The 18,341-nt window shown below is 39.3% G+C and overlaps 1 protein-coding gene across 4 annotated transcripts in view; it reads right to left on the minus strand.

Moving 5' to 3' along the window:
* eps8l2 (EPS8 signaling adaptor L2) overlaps positions 1-18,341 on the minus strand; it is a 173,573-nt gene that overhangs the window by 52,788 nt on the left and 102,444 nt on the right. For all 4 annotated transcript variants that reach the window (XM_045688582.2, XM_082957476.1, XM_045688583.2 and 1 more), the window contains one exon: positions 11,778-11,967. In XM_045688582.2, the coding sequence (XP_045544538.2) occupies positions 11,778-11,967 (190 nt within the window). The remainder of the gene's footprint in view (positions 1-11,777; positions 11,968-18,341) is intronic.

The raw sequence follows: 18,341 nt of genomic DNA on the forward strand, positions 1-18,341 counted from the left end.
ATGAGCTAACTGAAGACTATATAGCATGATAATACCATGAGCTAACTGAAGACCAGCATGATAATACCATGATCTAACTGAAGACTATATAGCATGATAATACCATGAGCTAACTGAAGACCAGCATGATAATACCATGAGCTAACTGAAGACCAGCATGATAATACCATGAGCTAACTGAAGACTATATAGCATGATAATACCATGAGTTAACTGAAGACCAGCATGATAATACCATGAGCTAACTGAAGACTATATAGCATGATAATATCATGACATAACTGAAGACTATATAGCATGATAATACCATGAGCTAACTGAAGACCAGCATGATAATACCATGAGCTAACTGAAGACCATATAGCATGATAATACCATGAGCTAACTGAAGACTATATAGTATGATAATACCATGAGCTAACTGAAGACTATATAGCATGATAATACCATGAGCTAACTGAAGACTATATCGCATGATAATACCATGAGCTAACTGAAGACTATATAGCATGATAATACCATGAGCTAACTGAAGACTATATAGCATGATAATACCATTAGCTAACTGAAGACTATATAGCATGATAATACCATGAGCTAACTGAAGACCAGCATGATAATACCATGAGCTAACTGAAGACTATATAGCATGATAATACCATGAGCTAACTGAAGACTATATAGCATGATAATACCATGAGCTAACTGAAGACCAGCATGATAATACCATGAGCTAACTGAAGACTATATAGCATGATAATACCATGAGCTAACTGAAGACCAGCATGATAATACCATGAGCTAAATGAAGACTATATAGCATGATAATACCATGAGCTAACTGAAGACCATATAGCATGATAATACCATGAGCTAACTGAAGACTATATAGCATGATAATACCATGAGCTAACTGAAGACTATATAGCATGATAACACCATGAGCTAACTGAAGACTATATAGCATGATAATACCATGAGCTAACTGAAGACTATATAGCATGATAATTCCATGAGCTAATTGAAGACTATATAGCATGATAATACCATGAGCTAACTGAAGACCATATAGCATGATAATACAATGAGCTAACTGAAGACCATATAGCATGATAATACCATGAGCTAACTGAAGACCAGCATGATAATACCATGAGCTAACTGAAGACTATATAGCATGATAATACCATGAGCTAACTGAAGACTATATAGCATGATAATACCATGAGCTAACTGAAGACTATATAGCATGATAATACCATGAGCTAACTGAAGACTATATAGCATGATAATACCATGAGCTAACTGAAGACTATATAGCATGATAATACCATGAGCTAACTGAAGACTATATAGCATGATAATACCATGAGCTAACTGAAGACCGTATAGCATGATAATACCATGAGCTAACTGAAGACTGTATAGCATGATAATACCATGAGCTAACTGAAGACTAGCATGATAATACCATGAGCTAACTGAAGACTATATAGCATGATAATACCATGAGCTAACTGAAGACCATATAGCATGATAATACCATGAGCTAACTGAAGACTATATAGCATGATAATACCATGAGCTAACTGAAGACCATATAGCATGATAATACCATGAGCTAACTGAAGACTATATAGCATGATAATACCATGAGCTAACTGAAGACCAGCATGATAATACCATGAGCTAACTGAAGACCAGCATGATAATACCATGTGCTAACTGAAGACTATATAGCATGATAATACCATGAGCTAACTGAAGACCAGCATGATAATACCATGAGATAACGGAAGTCTATATAGCATGATAATATCATGACCTAACTGAAGACTATATAGCATGATAATACCATGAGCTAACTGAAGACCATATAGCATGATAATACCATGAGCTAACTGAAGACCATATAGTATGATAATACCATGAGCTAACTGAAGACTATATAGCATGATAATACCATGAGCTAACTGAAGACCAGCATGATAATACCATGAGCTAACTGAAGACTATATAGCATGATAATACCATGAGCTAACTGAAGACTATATAGCATGATAATACCATGAGCTAACTGAAGACTATATAGCATGATAATACCATGAGCTAACTGAAGACTATATAGCATGATAATACCATGAGCTAACTGAAGACTATATAGCATGATAATACCATGAGCTAACTGAAGACTCTATAGCATGATAATACCATGAGCTAACTGAAGACTATATAGCATGATAATACCATGAGCTAACTGAAGACTATATAGCATGATAATACCATGAGCTAACTGAAGACTATATAGCATGATAATACCATGAGCTAACTGAAGACTATATAGCATGATAATACCATGAGCTAACTGAGGACCAGCATGATAATACCATGAGCTAACTGAAGACCATATAGCATGATAATACCATGAGCTAACTGAAGACTATATACCATGATAATACCATGAGCTAACTGAAGACTATATACCATGATAATACCATGAGCTAACTGAAGACCAGCATGATAATACCTTGAGCTAACTGAAGACTATATAGCATGATAATACCATGAGTTAACTGAAGACTATATAGCATGATAATACCATGAGCTAACTGAAGACTATATAGCATGATAATACCATGAGCTAACTGAAGACTATATAGCATGATAATACCATGAGCTAACTGAAGACTATATAGCATGATAATAACATGAGCTAACTAAAGACTATATAGCATGATAATATCATGAGCTAACTGAAGACTATATAGCATGATAATACCATGAGCTAACTGAAGACTATATAGCATGATAATACCATGAGCTAACTGAAGACCATATAGCATGATAATACCATGAGCTAACTGAAGACCATATAGCATTATAATACCATGAGCTAACTGAAGACTATATAACATGATAATACCATGAGCTAACTGAAGACTATATAGCATGATAATACCATGAGCTAACTGAAGACCAGCATGATAATACCATGAGCTAACTGAAGACTATATAGCATGATAATACCATGAGCTAACTGAAGACTATATAGCATGATAATACCATGAGCTAACTGAAGACCATATAGCATGATAATACCATGAGCTAACTGAAGACCATATAGCATGATAATACCATGAGCTAACTGAAGACCATATAGCATGATAATACCATGAGCTAACTGAAGACCATATAGCATGATAATACCATGAGCTAACTGAAGACTATATAGCATGATAATACCATGAGCTAACTGAAGACTATATAGCATGATAATACCATGAGCTAACTGAAGACTATATAGCATGATAATACCATGAGCTAACTGAAGACTATATAGCATGATAATACCATGAGCTAACTGAAGACTATATAGCATGATAATACCATGAGCTAACTGAAGACTATATAGCATGATAATACCATGAGCTAACTGAAGACTATATAGCATGATAATACCATGAGCTAACTGAAGACTATATAGCATGATAATACCATGAGCTAACTGAAGACTATATAGCATGATAATACCATGAGCTAACTGAAGACTATATAGCATGATAATACCATAAGCTAACTGAAGACTATATAGCATGATAATACCATAAGCTAACTGAAGACTATATTGCATGATAATACCATAAGCTAACTGAAGACTATATAGCATGATAATACCATGAGCTAACTGAAGACTATATAGCATGATAATACCATAAGCTAACTGAAGACTATATAGCATGATAATAACATGAGCTAACTGAAGACTATATAGCATGATAATACCATGAGCTAACTGAAGACTATATAGCATGATAATACCATGAGCTAACTGAAGACTATATAGCATGATAATACCATGAGCTAACTGAAGACTATATAGCATGATAATACCATGAGCTAACTGAAGACCATATAGCATGATAATACCATGAGCTAACTGAAGACTATATAGCATGATAATACCATGAGCTAACTGAAGACCAGCATGATAATACCATGAGCTAACTGAAGACTATATAGCATGATAATACCATGAGCTAACTGAAGACTATATAGCATGATAATACCATGAGCTAACTGAAGACCAGCATGATAATACCATGAGCTAACTGAAGACTATATAGCATGATAATACCATGAGCTAACTGAAGACCAGCATGATAATACCATGAGCTAACTGAAGACCAGCATGATAATACCATGAGCTAACTGAAGACTATATAGCATGATAATACCATGAGCTAACTGAAGACTATATAGCATGATAATACCATGAGCTAACTGAAGACTATATAGCATGATAATACCATGAGCTAACTGAAGACCATATAGCATGATAATACCATGAGCTAACTGAAGACCATATAGCATGATAATACCATGAGCTAACTGAAGACTATATAGCATGATAATACCATGAGCTAACTGAAGACTATATAGCATGATAATACCATGAGCTAACTGAAGACTATATAGCATGATAATACCATGAGCTAACTGAAGACTATATAGCATGATAATACCATGAGCTAACTGAAGACTATATAGCATGATAATACCATGAGCTAACTGAAGACTATATAGCATGATAATACCATGAGCTAACTGAAGACTATATAGCATGATAATACCATGAGCTAACTGAAGACTATATAGCATGATAATACCATGAGCTAACTGAAGACCATATAGCATGATAATACAATGAGCTAACTGAAGACCATATAGCATGATAATACCATGAGCTAACTGTAGACTATATAGCATGATAATACCGTGAGCTAACTGAAGACCAGCATGATAATACCATGAGCTAACTGAAGACTATATAGCATGATAATACCATGAGCTAACTGAAGACTATATAGCATGATAATACCATGAGCTAACTGAAGACTATATAGCATGATAATACCATGAGCTAACTGAAGACTATATAGCATGATAATACCATGAGCTAACTGAAGACCAGCATGATAATACCATGATCTAACTGAAGACTATATAGCATGATAATACCATGAGCTAACTGAAGACCAGCATGATAATACCATGAGCTAACTGAAGACCAGCATGATAATACCATGAGCTAACTGAAGACTATATAGCATGATAATACCATGAGCTAACTGAAGACCAGCATGATAATACCATGAGCTAACTGAAGACTATATAGCATGATAATACCATGAGCTAACTGAAGACTATATAGCATGAAAATACCATGAGCTAACTGAAGACCAGCATGATAATACCATGAGCTAACTGAAGACTATATAGCATGATAATACCATGAGCTAACTGAAGACTATATAGCATGATAATACCATGAGCTAACTGAAGACTATATAGCATGATAATACCATGAGCTAACTGAAGACCATATAGCATGATAATATCATGAGCTAACTGAAGACTATATAGCATGATAATACCATGAGCTAACAGAAGACTATATAGCATGATAATACCATGAGATAACTGAAGACTATATAGCATGATAATACCATGAGCTAACTGAAGACCAGCATGATAATACCATGAGCTAACTTTAGACTATATAGCATGATAATACCATTAGCTAACTGAAGACCAGCATGATAATACCATGAGCTAACTGAAGACTATATAGCATGATAATACCATGAGCTAACTGAAGACTATATAGCATGATAATACCATGAGCTAACTGAAGACTATATAGCATGATAATACCATGAGCTAACTGAAGACTATATAGCATGATAATACCATGATCTAACTGAAGACTATATAGCATGATAATACCATGAGCTAACTGAAGACCATATAGCATGATAATACCATGAGCTAACTGAAGACTATATAGCATGATAATACCATGAGCTAACTGAAGACTATATAGCATGATAACACCATGAGCTAACTGAAGACTATATAGCATGATAATACCATGAGCTAACTGAAGACTATATAGCATGATAATACCATGAGCTAACTGAAGACCATATAGCATGATAATACCATGAGCTAACTGAAGACCATATAGCATGATAATACAATGAGCTAACTGAAGACCATATAGCATGATAATACCATGAGCTAACTGAAGACTATATAGCATGATAATACCATGAGCTAACTGAAGACTATATAGCATGATAATACCATGAGCTAACTGAAGACTATATAGCATGATAATACCATGAGCTAACTGAAGACTATATAGCATGATAATACCATGCGCTAACTGAAGACTATATAGCATGATAATACCATGCGCTAACTGAAGACTATATAGCATGATAATACCATGAGCTAACTGAAGACTATATAGCATGATAATACCATGAGCTAACTGAAGACTATATAGCATGATAATACCATGAGCTAACTGAAGACTATATAGCATGATAATACCATGAGCTAACTGAAGACTATATAGCATGATAATACCATGAGCTAACTGAAGACTATATAGCATGATAATACCATGAGCTAACTGAAGACTATATAGCATGATAATACCATGAGCTAACTGAAGACTATATAGCATGATAATACCATGAGCTAACTGAAGACTATATAGCATGATAATACCATGAGCTAACTGAAGACTATATAGCATGATAATACCATGAGCTAACTGAAGACTATATAGCATGATAATACCATGAGCTAACTGAAGACTATATAGCATGATAATACCATGAGCTAACTGAAGACTATATAGCATGATAATACCATGCGCTAACTGAAGACTATATAGCATGATAATACCATGAGCTAACTGAAGACTATATAGCATGATAATACCATGAGCTAACTGAAGACTATATAGCATGATAATACCATGAGCTAACTGAAGACTATATAGCATGATAATACCATGAGCTAACTGAAGACTATATAGCATGATAATACCATGAGCTAACTGAAGACTATATAGCATGATAATACCATGAGCTAACTGAAGACTATATAGCATGATAATACCATGAGCTAACTGAAGACTATATAGCATGATAATACCATGAGCTAACTGAAGACTATATAGCATGATAATACCATGAGCTAACTGAAGACTATATAGCATGATAATACCATGAGCTAACTGAAGACTATATAGCATGATAATACCATGAGCTAGCTGAAGACCATATAGCATGATAATACCATGAGCTAACTGAAGACTATATAGCATGATAAAACCATGAGCTAACTGAAGACTATATAGCATGATAATACCATGAGATAACTGAAGACTATATAGCATGATAATACCATGAGCTAACTGAAGACCAGCATAATAATACCATGAGCTAACTGAAGACTATATAGCATGATAATACCATGAGCTAACTGAAGACCAGCATGATAATACCATGAGCTAACTGAAGACTATATAGCATGATAATACCATGAGCTAACTGAAGACCATATAGCATGATAATACCATGAGCTAACTGAAGACCATATAGCATGATAATACCATGAGCTAACTGAAGACTATATAGCATGATAATACCATGAGCTAACTGTAGACTATATAGCATGATAATACCGTGAGCTAACTGAAGACCAGCATGATAATACCATGAGCTAACTGAAGACTATATAGCATGATAATACCATGAGCTAACTGAAGACTATATAGCATGATAATACCATGAGCTAACTGAAGACTATATAGCATGATAATACCATGAGCTAACTGAAGACTATATAGCATGATAATACCATGAGCTAACTGAAGACCAGCATGATAATACCATGATCTAACTGAAGACTATATAGCATGATAATACCATGAGCTAACTGAAGACCTATAGCATGATAATACCATGAGCTAACTGAAGACCAGCATGATAATACCATGAGCTAACTGAAGACTATATAGCATGATAATATCATGACCTAACTGAAGACTATATAGCATGATAATACCATGAGCTAACTGAAGACCAGCATGATAATACCATGAGCTAACTGAAGACCATATAGCATGATAATACCATGAGCTAACTGAATACCATATAGCATGATAATACCATGAGCTAACTGAAGACTATATAGTATGATAATACCATGAGCTAACTGAAGACTATTTAGCATGATAATACCATGAGCTAACTGAAGACTATATAGCATGATAATACCATGAGCTAACTGAAGACTATATAGCATGATAATACCATGAGCTAACTGAAGACTATATAGCATGATAATACCATGAGCTAACTGAAGACTATATAGCATGATAATACCATGAGCTAACTGATGACTATATAGCATGATAATACCATGAGCTAACTGAAGACTATATAGCATGATAATACCATGAGCTAACTGAAGACTATATAGCATGATAATACCATGAGCTAACTGAAGACTATATAGCATGATAATACCATGAGCTAACTGAAGACTATATAGCATGATAATACCATGAGCTAACTGAAGACTATATAGCATGATAATACCATGAGCTAACTGAAGACTATATAGCATGATAATACCATGAGCTAACTGAAGACTATATAGCATGATAATACCATGAGCTAACTGAAGACCATATAGCATGATAATACCATGAGCTAACTGAAGACTATATAGCATGATAATACCATGAGCTAACTGAAGACTATATAGCATGATAATATCATGACCTAACTGAAGACTATATAGCATGATAATACCATGAGCTAACTGAAGACCATATAGCATGATAATACCATGAGCTAACTGAAGACCATATAGCATGATAATACCATGAGCTAACTGAATACCATATAGCATGATAATACCATGAGCTAACTGAAGACTATATAGTATGATAATACCATGAGCTAACTGAAGACTATATAGCATGGTAATACCATGAGCTAACTGAAGACCAGCATGATAATAACATGAGCTAACTGAAGACTATATAGCATGATAATACCATGAGCTAACTGAAGACTATATAGCATGATAATACCATGAGCTAACTGAAGACTATATAGCATGATAATACCATGAGCTAACTGAAGACTATATAGCATGATAATACCATGAGCTAACTGAAGACTATATAGCATGATAATACCATGAGCTAACTGAAGACCATATAGCATGATAATACCATGAGCTAACTGAAGACTATATAGCATGATAATACCATGAGCTAACTGAAGACTATATAGCATGATAACACCATGAGCTAACTGAAGACTATATAGCATGATAATACCATGAGCTAACTGAAGACTATATAGCATGATAATACCATGAGCTAACTGAAGACTATATAGCATGATAATACCATGAGCTAACTGAAGACCATATAGCATGATAATACCATGACCTAACTGAAGACTATATAGCATGATAATACCATGAGCTAACTGAAGACCAGCATGATAATACCCTGAGCTAACTGAAGAATATATAGCATGATAATACCATGAGCTAACTGAAGACTATATAGCATGATAATACCATGAGCTAACTGAAGACTATATAGCATGATAATACCATGAGCTAACTGAAGACTATATAGCATGATAATACCATGAGCTAACTGAAGACTATATAGCATGATAATACCATGAGCTAACTGAAGACTATATAGCATGATAATACCATGAGCTAACTGAAGACTATATAGCATGATAATACCATGAGCTAACTGAAGACATATAGCATGATAATACCATGAGCTAACTGAAGACTATATAGCATGATAATACCATGAGCTAACTGAAGACTATATAGCATGATAATACCATGAGCTAACTGAAGACTATATAGCATGATAATACCATGAGCTAACTGAAGACCATATAGCATGATAATACCATGAGCTAACTGAAGACCATATAGCATGATAATACCATGAGCTAACTGAAGACTATATAGCATGATAATACCATGAGCTAACTGTAGACTATATAGCATGATAATACCATGAGCTAACTGAAGACCAGCATGATAATACCATGAGCTAACTGAAGACTATATAGCATGATAATACCATGACCTAACTGAAGACTATATAGCATGATAATACCATGAGCTAACTGAAGACTATATAGCATGATAATACCATGAGCTAACTGAAGACTATATAGCATGATAATACCATGAGCTAACTGAAGACCAGCATGATAATACCATGATCTAACTGAAGACTATATAGCATGATAATACCATGAGCTAACTGAAGACCAGCATGATAATACCATGAGCTAACTGAAGACAAGCATGATAATACCATGAGCTAACTGAAGACTATATAGCATGATAATACCATGAGCTAACTGAAGACCAGCATGATAATACCATGAGCTAACTGAAGACTATATAGCATGATAATACCATGACCTAACTGAAGACTATATAGCATGATAATACCATGAGCTAACTGAAGACCAGCATGATAATACCATGAGCTAACTGAAGACCATATAGCATGATAATACCATGAGCTAACTGAAGACCATATAGCATGATAATACCATGAGCTAACTGAAGACTATATAGCATGATAATACCATGAGCTAACTGAAGACTATATAGCATGATAATACCATGAGCTAACTGAAGACTATATAGCATGATAATACCATGAGCTAACTGAAGACCATATAGCATGATAATACCATGAGCTAACTGAAGACTATATAGCATGATAATACCATGAGCTAACTGTAGACTATATAGCATGATAATACCATGAGCTAACTGAAGACCAGCATGATAATACCATGAGCTAACTGAAGACTATATAGCATGATAATACCATGACCTAACTGAAGACTATATAGCATGATAATACCATGAGCTAACTGAAGACTATATTGCATGATAATACCATGAGCTAACTGAAGACTATATAGCATGATAATACCATGAGCTAACTGAAGACCAGCATGATAATACCATGATCTAACTGAAGACTATATAGCATGATAATACCATGAGCTAACTGAAGACCAGCATGATAATACCATGAGCTAACTGAAGACAAGCATGATAATACCATGAGCTAACTGAAGACTATATAGCATGATAATACCATGAGCTAACTGAAGACCAGCATGATAATACCATGAGCTAACTGAAGACTATATAGTATGATAATACCATGAGCTAACTGAAGACTATATAGCATGATAATACCATGAGCTAACTGAAGACCAGCATGATAATACCATGAGCTAACTGAAGACTATATAGCATGATAATACCATGAGCTAACTGAAGACTATATAGCATGATAATACCATGAGCTAACTGAAGACTATATAGCATGATATTACCATGAGCTAACTGAAGACTATATAGCATGATAATACCATGAGCTAACTGAAGACCAGCATGATAATACCATGAGCTAACTGAAGACTATATAGCATGATAATACCATGAGCTAACTGAAGACTATATAGCATGATAATACCATGAGCTAACTGAAGACTATATAGCATGATAATATCATGAGCTAACTGAAGACTATATAGCATGATAATACCATGAGCTAACTGAAGACAGCACTTTGTCACTTTTCTCTCTTCCTGAAGATTGTAAGTATATAAACTTTAACTGATATATGCCTGCCTGCCTGTGTGCGTGTTTATGTGCGTTTTATGTTTTGTGTGTGTGTGTGTGTGTGTGTGTGTGTGTGTGTGTGTGTGTGTGTGTGTGTGTGTGTGTGTGTGTGTGTGTGTGTGTGTGTGTGTGTGTGTGTGTGTGTGTGTGTGTGCACGAGTATATCATGTCTTCTTAACACACAGCCGAGTATGGTGACTCACGGTTTAGAGAATCCCTTGGCATTGAGCCAGGCGGTGACCTGCGGTGGGCTGGAGTCTAAGGTGAGAGGAGCAGAGGAGCCGCTGTCTGAGGGGCGCTCCACCCTGAAGTTACGGCCTGGAGGATGGGACTTATTACTGGTGATCCTCTTCAACAACTCATCATTCACCTCATCCATCTGGTGTGTCCGAGCTGGGGGAAGGGAGGGAGAGAGGGGGAGGGGAGGGAGAAACAGAGGATCAATGGCAGGGGAGAGAGCGGGAGAGAGCGGGAGAGAGCGAGAGACAGAGAGAGACAGAGAGAGACAGAGAGAGACAGAGAGAGAGATACAGAGAGAGAGAGAGACAGAAAGAGAGAGACACAGAAAGAGAGAGACACAGAAAGAGAGAGAGAGAGACAGAAAGAGAGAGAGAGAGAGACAGAAAGAGAGAGAGAGACAGAAAGAGACAGAGAGAGACAGAGAGAGAGAGGGACAGAAAGAGAGAGAGAGAGACAGAAAGAGAGAGACAGAAAGAGAGAGAGACAGAGAGAGAGAGAGAGAGAGAGAGAGAGACAGAGAGAGAGAGAGAGAGAGAGAGAGACAGAGAGAGAGAGAGAGACAGAGAGAGAGAGAGAGAGACAGAGAGAGAGAGACAGAGAGAGAGAGGGACAGAAAGAGAGAGAGAGAGACAGAAAGAGAGAGACAGAAAGAGAGAGAGACAGAGAGAGAGAGAGAGAGAGAGAGAGAGTTGAGTTTTAAATAATCTTTATTGGGTCTGGGAGCCCACCATACAATAAATACTCATACAAAAAAAACACAGTTACACATCAATTAAAAACACAACTCCAATTCCTCCTCCACAGTAACTATACACAACAGCCTCTGAATACCCCATATACTCATAAACAGATCAATATTGTTGACCAGTTTATAATATGCAAACTCAACCCTCAGTCTCGCTGCCAACATTCCCTCCAGCATTCCCACCACATCAACAGACCCCTGTCCCCGAATACTGTTCTTTCGGGTCTTCCATATCGCTAATTTTGCTGCCCCTAACACAAAATTAAGCAGCACAACTACACCCTTTCGACTGAACCTGTACTTTGGCCCAAATATATACAGTTGAGAAGAAAAAACCTCTCCCAACGTTGAGAACCAATTTGTGATCAGGTCAATCATCCCGACCAACCTGGGACACTGTAAAAACAGATGTGCCAGAGTTTCAGACTCAGCACAAAATGGACACCCCTCCCCAACAATAGGGTCCAGGTGTACCAGATGCATGTTAGTGGCTATAGCTCCATGTATTATCCTCCATTGGAGGTCAGCTGTCCTCTTATCAATAGGCAGTTTGTACAGTGATCGCCAACAGCCTTTTGGAGAGGCACCTGGACCAAGCACATCCGCCCACCTCGTCGATTTGACCCCTTCCAGGGAAGATGCATGGGACACCTTTACACATACTCTGTACATGGCCTTCTTTCCCACCTCCTTGAACTCCCCCAGCTCCGGGGTATCGAAGGAAAGCAGCATCCCCACGTCCTCCACGAATGCCCCCGCTGCAGCACTAACAATCAGTGCAGGGAACACATAATCCAGACCCTCCTTCCACCGATCACAATTGGAAATGTCAGTCACATACTGCAGATGAAGCACTGGCAGGGAGTCACAGACTTCAGCGACGACCTTCCTCAGTAGGCGAGATGATCTGATCCCCGCTCTTTCTCCCAGCTCCTCCAACGATCTATTCCTGTTCCGCATCAGATGACCCAGTTTAGTACACCCCACGCCTAACAGGCATGAACGTAGGCTAGCTGAACCCAGAACACGGGACTGGATGGCAGTGTTGTGAAAAAGAGGCTCTTCAAAAAGCCACATCCCTGGTGGCGTGCTGGCCTTACGAGACTTCACAAAAACTCTCCAAGCCTGCATAACAGACTCATAAAATGGAGTCAGGCCAGGCAAATCACCCCCCTCCAGTTTTAAGAGGAAAAGGTGCTTATCTAAGCCCAAACAGCCAACTCTCCTCATCAATATATAGGCTGTGTCGACCCAGCTAGAACCGTCTCTGTACAACAGCCTCTGGGCTGCATGAAGCCGGAAAGCCATGATCCTAGAGGAAATATCCACCAAACCTTGCCCACCCTCGTGTAGTGGCAGGTACAGGGCTGCAGCTTTAATCCAGTGTTGTCCAGACCAGAAGAAATTGACAAGGGTCCTCTGAAGCTCTTGAATCAGACCCTTTGGTGGCTGTAAAATCATTAGTCTGTGCCACAGGGTAGAGGCAGCAAGATTATTAGCTACCAGTACCCTTCCCCTATAAGACAGCTGGGGCAGCACCCATTTCCATCTTGCCAGTCTGGCACACACTTTCTCCACTACACCCTCCCAGTTCTTTTTCTGAAAGACATCAGAGCCTAGAAAAACCCCCAAAGTCTTCATCCCATCTCTGCCCCACTGAAGCCCCCCTGGTAACCGTGGAGTGGACCCTATCTGAAGCTGACCTGCCCACAGCGCTTCACTCTTTCCCCAATTGACTCTAGCTGAGGAGGCCCCCTCATACACCTTTAGAGCATTTGAGAGAACTTTAACATCCTCAGCCCCTGTAATAAAAGCTGTCACGTCATCTGCATACGCAGACAGTGCTATCGTGGGACCCTTCATTACACCTGGCACAGAGAAACCAGTAAGCCTCGCTCTTAAAAAACAAAGCATTGGTTCAATCGCCAGACTGTATAACTGCCCTGAAATTGGGCATCCCTGCCTGATGCCCCTTTGGACAGGGATTGGGCAGCTCAAACCACCCCCCACCTTCACCATACACGAGGCCCCAGCATACAGTAAATTCATCCACGACAAAAAAACATCCCCAAACCCAAAGGCTTTCATTGTCTTGAACAAGTACTGGTGGTCCACACGGTCAAAAGCCTTCTCCTGATCCAACGAAAGTAAACCCACATTTACATCAGACAGTTTACAAATGTCTAAAACATCTCTTATCAGAAACAAATTGTCAACAATAGAGCGATCAGGTACACAGTAAGACTGGTCCTTGTGGACCAACAATCCCAAATACTCTTTCAACCTGTTTGAGAGACATTTAGAAACAATTTTATATTCTGCGCACAGCAACGCAACAGGTCTCCAATTTTTTATGAGAGCCAAATCCCCCTTTTTTGGCAATAATGAAAGCACCGCACGTTGACAGGATACAGGAAGAGAACCCTCATTAAAAGATTCACACACCACTTCATAAAAATCCTCCCCAATAGACCCCCAAAAGTGCTTATAAAACTCAGATGGTAAACCATCAATGCCAGGGGCTCGGCCTGTTGAGAGCTGCATAACTGCTGTGGACAGCTCTTGCAGTGTAATGTCAGAGTCCAATGCGACTCTCTGCTCAGGTCCCAATTGAGGAAGACCGTGTAGCAACTGTTCAGTACACAGAGAGTCACAATCCTCCGCCTTATAGAGGGCAGAGTAGAAATCCACTGCATGTTGACGCATTTCACTGTCATCTGTGGTCACCTTCCCATCAGGGAGACGAAGGCAGACCATCTGTTTACGTTGCAGTGTCGACTGTCCTAGGTTAAAAAAGAAAGCGCTAGGAGCATCCATATCCTTGAGGGAAGCGAAACGAGACCTAATCAAGGCACCCTTCACTCTTTCATGCAGAAACAATCTCAGTTCATGTCTCTTGTCCTGTAAATTCATGACTAATCCAGGGTCATTCTGAGTGAGCAGCTTCAATTCAATAAATTTGATGTCCTGTTCAAGGGCCTTGATAGTCTCTTTGACTTCAATTCGAGACAGAGCAGTATACTGTTGACAAAATAATCGTATTTGGGCCTTCCCAACCTCCCACCATTGTCTCAAGGACTCAAAATTTCCTTTTGTAACCCTCCATTTTTCCCAAAACAACAAAAACCTTTCACAAAACATGACATCATGTAACAATTTAACATTAAAATACCAGTAAGATGATGACCTTCGTGGACAGGACAAATGAATATCAACAGTAACAAAATGGTGATCAGAGAAACCCACAGGAGTGATGTCACATCTTCCAACCCTACTACAGTAGTGATCAGATATATACAACCTGTCTAACCTTGCAGCACTGACACGACCTTCATTGATTTTTAGCCATGTGTACTGCCTAACTTTTGCATTCCTGACTCTCCACACATCAGAAAGCTCAAACTCAGTTAGTAGACCAGACAGGCAAGTGGCTGACCGCAGGTGAGGTTCTTCAGCGGTGCGATCAACAGTAAAATCCACTGTACAGTTCCAGTCCCCCCCTAAAACCATACAACCCTCTTGGTCACACTGTCTTAAAGTTTCCTTTATTTGATCAAATACAGCAATACGCTCTGTACCCTCATTAGGAGCATAAACATTCAAAAAAACAAACAAAAACCCCATAACCTCCGCCTTGACCAATAAAACCCGTCCCTTGACAATCTCTGTTGTAGATACCACAGTCACCCCTAAGCCTGAAGAAAACAAGATTGCCACCCCAGCACTGAAATGAGTACCATGACTGAGTATATTCTGCCCCTCCCACCACATACCCTAGTCAACCTCATTAGCCTCATCACTATGTGTCTCCTGTAGAAAACTACATTAAGCCTTTTCTGTTTTATTACTTCTAATACCCAAGCCTCTTATTCCTGTCCCTTCCACCATTAATATTGAGAGAACCTACCCTTAGTACCTCCATATAGAAAAGAGAAAGGAAAAGCAGAAGAAACCACAGAGAAACCAAAGAGAAAAAAGAAGACACCCTATGAAGCATGAACAACATCATTGTTTCAATTTTCTCTTACCCTGACCACATTTCCCAGCACCTTTTGCTGCTGTAACAGCAGTAACAAATTTCCTCAAGCGAAACCGCTTCTTCTCACTTAACTGGTCTAACCCCACCGTCTTCTGTAACATCACAGCTGACCTCACAAACTTATCAACATCAAAATATTCTGCCAATTTGACAGATTTCCCAAAAGTCTGATCCAAAAACCTATTTACCTCCTCTAGATCATAAATTGAGTCGTCACCAGCTGCTATCATACCAATAGAGATATCCATATCCTGCTCCTCCTCAACTGAGGCCACAGACCCCTGACTCGCTTCTAACACATCCCTTTCATCACTCCCCACTTGCAGCCCATCACTCGTACCAGGCATCTCCTCCACTACCTGGGAGACTAGCTCTACCTGAACCCTATTACTAGTAGTGGGCATCTCCTCCACTACCTGGGAGACTAGCTCTACCTGAACCCCATTACTAATAGTGGGCATCTCCTCCACTACCTGGGAGACTGGCCCCACCTGAACCCTATTACTAGTAGTGGGCATCTCCTCCACTACCTGGGAGACTAGCCCCACCTGAACCCTATTACTAGTAGTGGGCATCTCCTCCACTACCTGGGAGACTAGCCCCACCTGAACCCTATTAGTCGTAGTGGGCATCTCCTCCACTACCTGAGAGACTAGCCCCACCTGAACCCTATTACTAGTAGTGGGCATCTCCTCCACTACCTGGGAGACTAGCCCCACCTGAACCCTATTACTAGTAGTGGGCATCTCCTCCACTACCTGGGAGACTAGCCCCACCTGTACCCTATTACTAGTAGTGGGCATCTCCTCCACTACCTGGGAGTCTAGCTCCACATGAACCCCCTCCTGTACCCCGTTACTCATAGTGGGCATCTCCTCCACTACCTGGGAGACTAACTCCATATGAACCCCCTCCTGTACCCCAGCACTCGTACTGGGCACCTCCTCACCAGTCTGAGGAACTGGCTCTTCAGATCTATCCTTGCTTTCTACAACAAAATGTTTCTGCTGCATAACATTTCCCTCTAACACAAGTTGCAACTCCATGTCCTCAACATGGATAACTTGTTCCTCAGCAGCAGGTGCTTGTGGCTGCTCAACCGCTGTCGGCCCCCCTCTCCCTACATCAGTGGGCCCAGGCGTTACGAGGACCACCTGCGCCCCTCCCTCTGCCTTCTCCCTTTTCGGGCAAGCATGTCGCTTATGACCAACATCCCCACACTCAAAACACCGTTGACTACCCGTACTAGCATAAGCCATATACAATCTATTGTCATACTTGACTTTAAACGCTAACTCCAAAGTCTGCTCCGGTGAGTCCAAAAACATAAACACCTGTCGCCGAAAAGACATAACCTGTTTCAACGCCGGGTGTTTGCAACCCAATGGGACAACCTTAATTGAACTTGCAAACTTCCCAAAGCGCAATAACTCGCGCTCCAATAGCTCATTTGGAATAAACGGCGGTACATTTGAAATCGTTACCCTTGTTGACGGAGAAAAAAGCGGCGTAACTTGAATAAACATTCCTTTAAGAAGTACGCCTTGCTCAACCATACGATTAACAAGACACTCTTCTTTAAGAAAAACCACCACCGCTTTATTCATCCGTGACGCATAAGCAACATTCTCATATCCTACCTTCTCTCCTACGGCGACCAGAAACTCCTCCACCGTGACAGTAGCTTCAGTAACACACCTAAAGCCGTGCCGAAGTGACAGGGACGGCATCCCCATTCGGGCT

Source organism: Salmo salar, chromosome 10 (genome assembly GCF_965601325.2).
Source record: "Salmo salar chromosome 10, fSalSal1, whole genome shotgun sequence".
Lineage (NCBI taxonomy): Eukaryota > Metazoa > Chordata > Actinopteri > Salmoniformes > Salmonidae > Salmo > Salmo salar.